The sequence below is a fragment of the Centruroides sculpturatus genome, unplaced genomic scaffold (genome assembly GCF_000671375.1).
Source record: "Centruroides sculpturatus isolate CEXI.00-Female unplaced genomic scaffold, Cexi_2.0 scaffold758, whole genome shotgun sequence".
In the NCBI taxonomy this organism is placed as follows: Eukaryota; Metazoa; Arthropoda; class Arachnida; order Scorpiones; family Buthidae; genus Centruroides; species Centruroides sculpturatus.
Window position 1 is genome coordinate 147060 of NW_019384917.1, and position 9297 is coordinate 156356.

A 9297-nucleotide genomic window follows, 5' to 3' on the forward strand; every position below is an offset into this window, starting at 1 on the left:
ATTTATAATTAATATTAATTTACTGTCGAATCCTATTTAATTACACAAATTAAAATTTTTTTAGTTTGGGATTTTTTTTCCGTATCCTTCGTGGGTTCGGCCAGGCCCGCGACGGGAATAATTGGATAATGACAAACGAGGCCAGACAGCGGCGCGTTATCTTATGGGCAAAAAAAAGGGAGGCNATTCAGAACGGAACTATGTTACTTATTAGTGATGTAAGTATTAAAATGTAAACTATAAGTAATAAATAAGATAATATTTACTTGATTTTTAATTAATAGGATAACGGTAATAATTAAAGGAAAGTTTAAAGCTGTAGAAGGTAACGCTCTTCCACTTCTCTTATCTATACTAGAAACTAATTCAAAATTGATTTTAAATATGTTCTATTGAATTTTAAATTATAAATAGAATATTTAAATAGATTCAAAAATGGATAGATGCTTTTTAAATTCTGGTAATGTATCCATTTCTTCAGTGGGTTATCCAGTTATTCATCCGACCAAAGAGAATTTTTCATATGAAACATGGAATTGTTATAAAATGGTACGTAAAATTTACATTTATTTTAAATCGGATTATTAAATTATTCTATAAAATTCTTTTGTAGAATGTTCTGTGCCAAGATAATGACGAAGAGACACGGAAGAAAACTCTGCAATCATTATGTGATCTATTATATGATCCTCGAAATGCTTATCAATATCTTAGAAGAGGTAAATGGTTATTTGCTATGAATGCTGTTTATAGATAGATTTACTTTTAAAATGTTGTTCCAACAGGGCTTCGGGAGAATTTAGAAAGTACGTGGACAGATTCGGATGAATTTATATGTACAAAAGGGGCAGAAATTCTTAGCATAATTACAGGTATCGTAGCAGTTATCTATGGTCTTATGAACATAAAAATGTTTTCAGTCCTATGGGCATTAACAGGGCTTTTAAAGCAAGACTATTATGGGTTCGGCCAGGCCCACAATGGGGCGACTGGGTGGTGAAGGTGGCCCGACATATCTGGACGGACCACCCCTAAAAAGTTTCTGGAGGTTTTCGATCCGTCCGGATTTTATCCCAGGTCCTTCAGAGCGGTAAGCTACCACCTTAACTGCTCGGACATGCGGCCGTCAATTGAAGTTTTCGAGCTTCGGGAACCGAAAAAGTAAAATTAGGCATTGAACTCCTTTTATAAATGTTCTATCGAGCATTAATAAAGAATGAAATATTCATGAAAAATTAAATGGTACACATCTGGGAATCGGGGCGCAGTTTGAAATATAGTATGATTGGGGTGCAAGTAAAAAAAAAAAACTTAATTCAATCAATGATAATTTTTTATTATCGATGCTAAATATCTAATTCATTCAAGAACGTAAATTTCAGTTACACCAGCGGGAAGGAAAGCATTTTTAGCTTTTGATTTAATTGAAGGAGCCATACTATTATTAGATAATGTGTTGCAAAACGTTAGAAAACACGCATATACAACACTTAGAAATTTATCATGTAATCCAGAAGGTAAATAAATATTTTGAATTACTAACTGTTACGTAAACATCGTCATAAATAATGTATAAATATTTAGGTTCAGCAGCTATCGTTTATCATGATTTAATCACCATTCTGATAAAGAAACTGAAAGAAGAAAATGATGAAAACAAAGTATTCTTACTTTGTCGTTTTCGTTACTTTTTATACTTTTAATTAATTTTTTTTAAATATATATATTTGTAGGAAATTATTCTCGAAATTATTCACGAATGTTTGAAAATCAACGCTCTTAAAACCGAAAAAGTACTGAATGCCGGAGCTATAGCCATTATAATGGAACTATTTGAAAGTGATTCTATTGTAATAAAGCGAAAGGCAGCTATCGTCATGGCGGATTTATGGTAATATAATCGAAATATTTTTAACACTTAAATAGGGGACAGTTACTTATAGAAAGTCCTCCCGGTTGGTACTCCTTTTTGGCAGATCGTCCTCGTGTTGTGTTGCCATATTCCATTAATCTTACAGTCCTACATGTTTTCAGTTTAAACTGAATTTTATCGGCCATATACATTTATTTTAAAAGCATAATTTAATCTATTTTTTTGCCGTTATAATAATTCTCATCAAGTTTTATGTATACATAATTATAGCACGATCGAACTCGGTAAAACTATCGCGTGTGAACAGGCATTAGATGCTGTTATAAATCATCTAAAAGAAACCACGGATTCTGAATTCAGAACGGAACTATGTTACTTATTAGTGATGTAAGTATTAAAATGTAAACTATAAGTAATAAATAAGATAATATTTACTTGATTTTTAATTAATAGGATAACGGTAATAATTAAAGGAAAGTTTAAAGCTGTAGAAGGTAACGCTCTTCCACTTCTCTTATCTATACTAGAAGATTCTAGTGTAGAAACACGCAAAAATTGTCTAAAGGCAGGTTTACATAATTTACATAATGTATTTTAGTAATAATAATAATAATAATTAATGGACGTGTTCAAAAATTTAGGCAATTACTATGTTAGCAGAAGTTCCAACAGGAAGAGAATTCTTCTTGAAAAATATCAAAGAGGTATTGTAATATACTTTGCATTTCTAAAATGTTCTCTCACGGCTCCATTGTCAATATATCTGACAATATTTGAAAGCGAATGGCAAGACGTTTAGGGCCCCGCCATTAGCCATACAATGATACGGGAAGAGACGAGGTTCTGCAATGAGGCTTCTAGCTGCCTCTGGATGGTGGACAAAGATGATGCCGTTACAACTGTTCGTATTTGTCTGACGATCATCTGTCTTGGTGGTCTTTCTGGGGCGTCTAGAGCTGCCTGTTGTAATGTATCCAATGTCCACATCTGCTCACGGTTACGTCAGAATGGTCAAAATGGCGGTTAAACCATTTTGCTACACTCATTCAAAGACGTGGCTTTTTTCAAATTCTATTAGCAGTAGGCTATATAATGTCTTTGACAGGCATGCCTGGCATTCAAAGACCTCCACACAAAAGACAGACTGAAAATTGTGAACACAGTGAACCTCTGCAAGTCTTTTTATAGGATTCTGGAGTAGCTATTATAAAATACTCTAATGGCATAACCTAGCGTGCAATTAGACCATTTAATTACCCGAGTGAGATATAGCTGTATGCCGAATTTTGCATTAATCACAGTTCTATCTGGCTCATATAACTTTTTTTTTTAATTAACGAGAGTATTTTCTGTTGTTATGTATTGTGTAGTAAATAAGTATAGCTATAAAATGGATAAAATAATAAATAATATTTAATTTAATTTTACTAATAATTTAGATACGCCATTTGCTGTCTGATCCGGATAAAGAAATCAGAGAAATCGCTGAAGTTGCGTACGAAGTCATAATTTGGAAGCCGAATTGAAATGATATTACCAAAATGGCGGAGTACACCTTACGTCAATTTGTCGTCATTTACGATTATGGTTAAATATAATGACGTCAAATTGACGTAAAGTGATCATATTTTTATTAATTAATTTATTACTTTTTTAATAAAAAAAATAAAATCAATGTCTTTTTTTTTAAATTTAAAATAAAATTTTATATTCGTGTTCTCGCTTATTATAATTAATTAATATAAAAAAAATGTACGAGGCAATTTATTTATTATAACGATTAATTTTTAACTTACAATTTAAAATTAATATCTAAATTTATAATTTTAAGTACGTAAATCACATAATTTACATAATTACCGTGCATGTGGAGGGAGTGATTTAGTGTTATAAGAGCGTAGAGTTTAGTCGGTAAGGACATTTATATTTGTAGATTTTTTTTAAAAAAACATTTATAAAGATTTAAGAATATTTTTAGCTTCTTTATATAGAAATTTTAAAAAATGGTAATAAAGAAGAAAGAGACAATTAAGAAAAACGAAGAATCCGATCAATTTGTTCTCGCTCTTGAATCTGTTATTGAACCAGAGATTAACGAAAGCGATGAAGAACGTAAGGAGAATTCTCAAGATAAAACGGAGAAAAATATTAATTCTTCAACTCCAATACCCTCTAAAAACGTTAAATCGGTAGAAAACCAATCTACAACCAACAACGTTGCCTCCAACTCTGATGATCGTCTTCCTATTCAAAGATTAGTGCCTCCGGACACTTTAAAAATGATTTGCGAAGCAGTAAATGCCATAGGTGACATTTTATTTATAGGTTTTATGCAATTGAGATGATAAATTTTAATTTTTTTCCTTCATATTTTCATAAATTCTTTTTGTTCAATATTAAGGTGACAAAAAGAAAGGTGCTTCTGTACAAGCTATCCGCAAATGGATACTTCGTAAGTGTTGTTTTTTTTATTTTTCTGTCGTTATATTTGTCTGTTAGATATTATTTTTTGTTTTTTAGATAAATATCTAATAGATCCAGAGAAACTAAAATATCGTATGAAACTGTCGTTGAAGAAAGGAATCTCTACGGGAGTTTTAATTAGACCAAAAGCATCCAATGAGTTAGTTGGAGCCATTGGAAGTTTTCTTGTAGCAAAAAAGACAATTAAACCGAAAAAACTGGCAACAGGGAAAAAACTGGTAACCGGGAAAAAACTGGTAACCGGGAAAAAACTAGCATCACCCCCGATAAAACTGGCAGAGTCGACAGAGAAAAAAAAGAAGAAGAAGAAAATAATTAAAGAAATAAATTCTAAAAGCATAGAAGGGAAATTAGTGGCTAAAAAAGAGGAGAAAAAATTGCAGAAAGAAGACGGAGAGCCGAAGAAACTGCCTGCAAGCAAATCTCCAAAGAAAAAGAAAGTAATAAAGAAGGATAGCTCTAAGAAAAAAGTTCCAGTTGCTTCTGCTGCTGCAGCATCAGCTTCTAAAGATGTTAAAGCTGAAAGCAAAGAAAAACCTAAGAAGAAACAAAATACGAAGACATCGGAAAAAAAGACGAATGCTTCAAAGAAAAATCCATCGGAATCAAAAAGTTCTGATAAAAAATCATCTACAAAACAAAAATGAAAGCATTTTTAAAAAAGAACTGAATTTTTCTTTTTGGTTCCTTTTTTTTTTTAAAAAACTTTCTTCCTGTTTGTTTTTCGAGAAATTTAGGTTTTTACGAAGTTTTTCACTGTATCGTTTTACTTTTGGTTTTTGTAATGTTAAATTTTTTTGTTTTTAGAATTAAATCTTTGTATTTAAATTCATTTTTAAATAAATTTTTGCTTAAGAAGAATATTTAATCGAGCGTCTTTTTCTAAATCTTACCTCGAAAAAGTTATCTACAATGAAGTACTTTTGGCGAATACTTTGCATACAAAATGACTTGTTTGTATTAGAACCTTATTCAATATAGGCCGAAAAATAAGCAACTACCATCTTTTGTTCAACTTTTTATCAAGATTAACATAAAAGAACGTGTTTTTTTTTTCATAATACATAATCTGCTACCAAATATTATATTTTACTTTTGTTTCGGACTCCAACTTTACTGAGAGTAATTTTTAACAATTTCAATCTCCAGCATAATATTTGTGAAACGAGACACCGTTTAGCATTTGTGTATTAAGATTTATTATAATAATACGCAATATTTCTTCGAAGGAAAAACAGCAACTATTTCACACAAGGACATCCCAGAAATCCAGTCAAGAAGTTATTTACACCAACATCGTGTAGAAATATGGTCGGCCGATTTACACGATATCTAAGCCGAGTTTATTAACTCAGCCTTATGAAAGATGTGTTTGCAGCTGGACTACTAAAAACACATTTTTGAAGACTAATTATTCCCACCTCTCATTAGCTTGAACCTATTGTGGGCCTGGCCGAACAACAATAGGGAGTGTCCAGATGATGAGTCCCGACATATTTGAGACAGACTAACCCCCGATATTAAATAATTTTCGAAAGAAGCCCAAAGAACAATAAGTGTACATGCGAAAATTAAAACCTCTTTGCATTAATTTATGAATTTAAAAAAAAATCAAATTTTTCCACATATAAAAATTTCTCTATATGTAGAAACAGAAATTTGTAATAAGATACATAATGCGGTTTATAATAAAATATAAATTTTAATTCAAACTACATTAAAATATGAAAATAATCGCACAATACGTATTTTAGAAAATACAAGAGAAGCGGCTTTTCCAGTTTCCGTGGACAGCACGCCACTGTAAACATATTTGTGATTTCTTCAAGAATGTTTTAAAAAACTGGTTTGCATACAGAATTATAGACAATTACATATAGCTTTAAACAGTTCATATGTTGTAACTCAAAACAGACAACAGGCTAAAACAGTTAAATAAAAAAGTATCTACAATATTTAAAGTTAACCTTCAGACAATTACTACCAGTCACGAATTATCTACTTGCACATACACAAATATTAAAAGATGATTAATATCTGGTCCAGAAGCCTTCTTTCTCTATAACCTTTTCCAATCTTTTTGGCATACTGTTGACCAAAACTTCGCAGATGTTTCTTTCACGTAAGGAATTCCAACGCTGACATACTTCCTCCCACAATGCATCGGGTGTGGTGGCATAAAGCGGCTCTCTAACCAATTCCGCCCACAAATTTTCTATGGGATTCAGATCGGCTCCTCTACCCGGCCAATCGATTAATTCTAATCTTTCTTGCGTCTCTAGCCAATTCATCGTTACTTTTGACGTGTGGATCGGCGATCGGTCTTGCACAAATGGCACCTTCATCGATGGCTCCAACGCTTTTAGGGATGGTATGAAAGTGTTTTTCAATATTTTAATGTATTGTTTCGCTGTTAGGTTACCGTTTATTCTAACCAATTCACCGGGACCGTCGGCGGTCATCCATCCCCATACTCCTGCAAAAGAAAATGTGTATAATCTGATGATTTATATAATAAACGAAAAATCAGATTGAAAACACAAAAAGATTATTAAGTGAATACGTAACCCAAGTAGCAGACAGCATTTGTCCAANGTTTACTTCGTTAAGAAAATGGCGCCCGACGATATCGATGTTTCTAAATCTACTCGAGTGTTTAAATTGTGAATTAAAAGATGAAATGATTGAAGTAACTGTCCACCCGAAGCAATCTAAGAAAAATATTTCGGATAAGGCTGTACTAGCAACATTTGTATCTTCGATTTTAGAAACAGCCATTTAGTTCTAAACGAATCGTTTGAAAAGTCTAACGAAATAACAATAACGATGACGTCATTCTCGTTTAACTCGTTCGACTTTACGAACGTACCCTTAATTAACCGATCAACTTGAAACGGGTCTAGATATTCTAGCAACGCAAAAATATCAATTAATGATGTATTAAACTGCACAGTTATTAAATAATAATAATAATAATCAGTACATTTACTTTTGAGAAAAACTCATCCATATTAGCATCAATTAGAGTATTAAATATCCAATATATTTTCTCTCACCAGGTGGGTCTTTAGGACGAGAAGGGGAAGAATGGATTCCTGTTGTTTTTGTTTTATAAATCTATAAAAAATCATTTTTGTAATTATTAAAACTTTTTTTTTTCTTTCATTTTTCTTTTTAAAATATAAATTCGTTTTTATACGTATTATCTTTTATAATGCTCATAAATTTAACATGCATTTAATATTTAAGGAGAAATATTTGATGAATTATAGCAGAATGTGCTGCAGAAGATTGAAGAAATTCTTATAAAATGGTACTTAAATTGATTAATTTTTAATTATTAAATATATAATTTCAAACGAAACGTTTCTTTTTCTTTTCATGTTTAGATAAAGATCAATGCTTTAAATGATAAATCAGGATCTGCATCTGATGGCAATGAAGGCCAAGTTGTCACCACTAAGGAGGCACAGGTAATGCATTTTTAAAAATGGTTTGCCAGGTACTTGGGGATAGAATCTGCGACAAGATTAGTTTTGGTACTGGGCTACTGGGGCGTGTATTCTCGCTCTGTCGGCGATGGAAATACATTTAAATTGCATAAAAAGAAATAAATACATTGTGGGAATGGTTTGGCACTTTTCTGTTAATGGTACGCCACTGATATGAACGGCAACGGCTCCGAACGAGGAGTTTCGCATCACTCCGAAAATTGTCCCTTTGCCGGGTATTCGACCTTAAAGGTCAGTTTTTAACATGTATTGGTATTCTGCCTGTTTTACGTGTGCATTGGTGCTCACTATCGCTCGCACTCGGGGCGATAGCGCTTGCGGGGGAAAACTCTAAAACTATATAATGTCGAGTACTTCACGAACGGTCGAGTGTGCTACTCAAAGCTGGCGCAGTCACGTGGGCTAAATAGTTAAACGCGATAGTCTTAGCGGACGATGGTATTGCCTGTCGGATTAAAGTTACAACTGGCATCCTGTTAACAGAATAGAACCAATGGGTTTTGTAAAACTATAGATTCTTACCATTATGTGTTTTCTTGTAAATTATTTTTTTTAAGACACATTTGATAGACATTTCCAAAACATGCATAATCTTCTGTCACCAACCTGTATAAAAAAACAATATAAACTAAAAACTGTAGACTAATTACCGACTCTGCGGTATTCTTGCTGTTTGCTTAAGTTCATTTCTGTTGTGGATTATCTGCTGATGGCAGACCTTTACAAAATGTATCGTGACCCCTCTTCGATGCCACTTGGTCATGTGATTACCTCAAAATTTTGGCCACATGATCTCTCCGATGTATTTTCTGAGAATGTTTCGTACTCCGAAGAGACTGCGATAAAACACAGTTTGATAAAAGTTACATTTGTTATGTTTCCAATAATACTGTAACATTCTATGTCAAAACCCACCGACTTAAGATTTGATAATGATTGATTTTCCGGGACTAACTCCTTAAAAAATACAGAATAAATAATTATCAAATTACTTTAAAATTCAGATTAAATGCTTATAGTCCTAAATAAATAATTATAGATTTTTCATCTAAATTTACAAATATACATGTTTTATATAACCATTTTTATTTTAAAATTTCTACTAAAGTTATATAACAATAATATATATATATACACACCAGAGGTGGCCAACCTGCGGCTCGCGAGCCACATGCAGCTCTTTGAAGGATTATTTGTGGCTCTCGATAGATGTGTACCCGAGTTCCCTTTTCATTTTTGTGTTATTATATTTTAAAAAATTATTATCGTTCCGTATGTGTTTCAAAATGTCTTTTAAATTACTAACAACAAATATGAAAGACTAAGTGCAACGTTGTAACAAATTTCATTTCCGTCCAAGTTAAGAATGATATGACTCATCGAAAACTGCGCGAACGAACATAAACAGTGGCGTAATCGTCCGTTATC

The 9297-nt window shown here is 32.3% G+C and overlaps 3 protein-coding genes across 5 annotated transcripts in view; all 3 read left to right on the forward strand.

The window, feature by feature from the left end:
- Nucleotides 1–365: 365 nt before the first annotated feature.
- Nucleotides 366–3784, forward strand: LOC111631771 (radial spoke head 14 homolog). 2 transcript variants are annotated; one of them, XR_002757759.1, is made up of 11 exons: nucleotides 366–549; nucleotides 614–719; nucleotides 786–872; nucleotides 1383–1517; nucleotides 1585–1661; nucleotides 1734–1891; nucleotides 2144–2260; nucleotides 2327–2438; nucleotides 2515–2577; nucleotides 3313–3486; nucleotides 3705–3784. XR_002757759.1 is itself a non-coding variant. In XM_023376079.1 (10 exons), exons 1-10 carry the CDS (start codon nucleotides 436–438, stop codon nucleotides 3397–3399), a joined length of 1056 nt encoding a protein of 351 aa, XP_023231847.1. In that variant the 5' UTR covers nucleotides 366–435; the 3' UTR covers nucleotides 3400–3578. The 2 variants fall into 2 exon arrangements, 1 of the variants encoding a protein (XP_023231847.1); XM_023376079.1 differs by lacking the exon at nucleotides 3705–3784 and having other exon boundaries at nucleotides 3313–3578.
- On the forward strand, nucleotides 3729–5004 carry LOC111631772 (histone H1-gamma, late-like). Its single transcript, XM_023376081.1, has 4 exons — nucleotides 3729–3784; nucleotides 3852–4180; nucleotides 4275–4325; nucleotides 4394–5004. The coding sequence occupies exons 2-4, from the start codon at nucleotides 3877–3879 to the stop codon at nucleotides 5002–5004; spliced, it is 966 nt and encodes a 321-aa protein (XP_023231849.1). The 5' UTR covers nucleotides 3729–3784; nucleotides 3852–3876.
- A 2415-nt stretch (nucleotides 5005–7419) lies between these two features.
- The window catches only part of LOC111631778 (calcineurin-binding protein cabin-1-like), a 43245-nt gene continuing 41367 nt past the window's right edge, over nucleotides 7420–9297 (forward strand). The window contains exons 1-3 of one of the 2 annotated variants that reach the window (XM_023376088.1): nucleotides 7420–7492; nucleotides 7607–7670; nucleotides 7747–7830. In XM_023376088.1, coding sequence (XP_023231856.1) covers nucleotides 7668–7670; nucleotides 7747–7830 — 87 coding nt within the window. In that variant the 5' untranslated portion in view covers nucleotides 7420–7492; nucleotides 7607–7667. Of the gene's footprint in view, nucleotides 7493–7529; nucleotides 7671–7746; nucleotides 7831–9297 lie in introns of those variants that run through there. The other variant, XM_023376087.1, reaches the window with a different exon arrangement.

Excerpts from the sequence above, each read along its gene's own strand:
- LOC111631771 (XM_023376079.1), top strand. The coding sequence starts at position 436 with ATGGATAGATGCTTTTTAAATTCTGGTAATGTATCCATTTCTTCAGTG. Across the intron at positions 1,662-1,733 it reads AAGAAAATGATGAAAACAAA|GAAATTATTCTCGAAATTAT; the intron begins GTATTCTTACTT and ends ATATATTTGTAG. Across the intron at positions 2,578-3,312 it reads TCTTGAAAAATATCAAAGAG|ATACGCCATTTGCTGTCTGA; the intron begins GTATTGTAATAT and ends CTAATAATTTAG.
- LOC111631772 (XM_023376081.1), top strand. The coding sequence starts at position 3,877 with ATGGTAATAAAGAAGAAAGAGACAATTAAGAAAAACGAAGAATCCGAT. Across the intron at positions 4,181-4,274 it reads CGAAGCAGTAAATGCCATAG|GTGACAAAAAGAAAGGTGCT; the intron begins GTGACATTTTAT and ends TTCAATATTAAG. Across the intron at positions 4,326-4,393 it reads TATCCGCAAATGGATACTTC|ATAAATATCTAATAGATCCA; the intron begins GTAAGTGTTGTT and ends TTTGTTTTTTAG.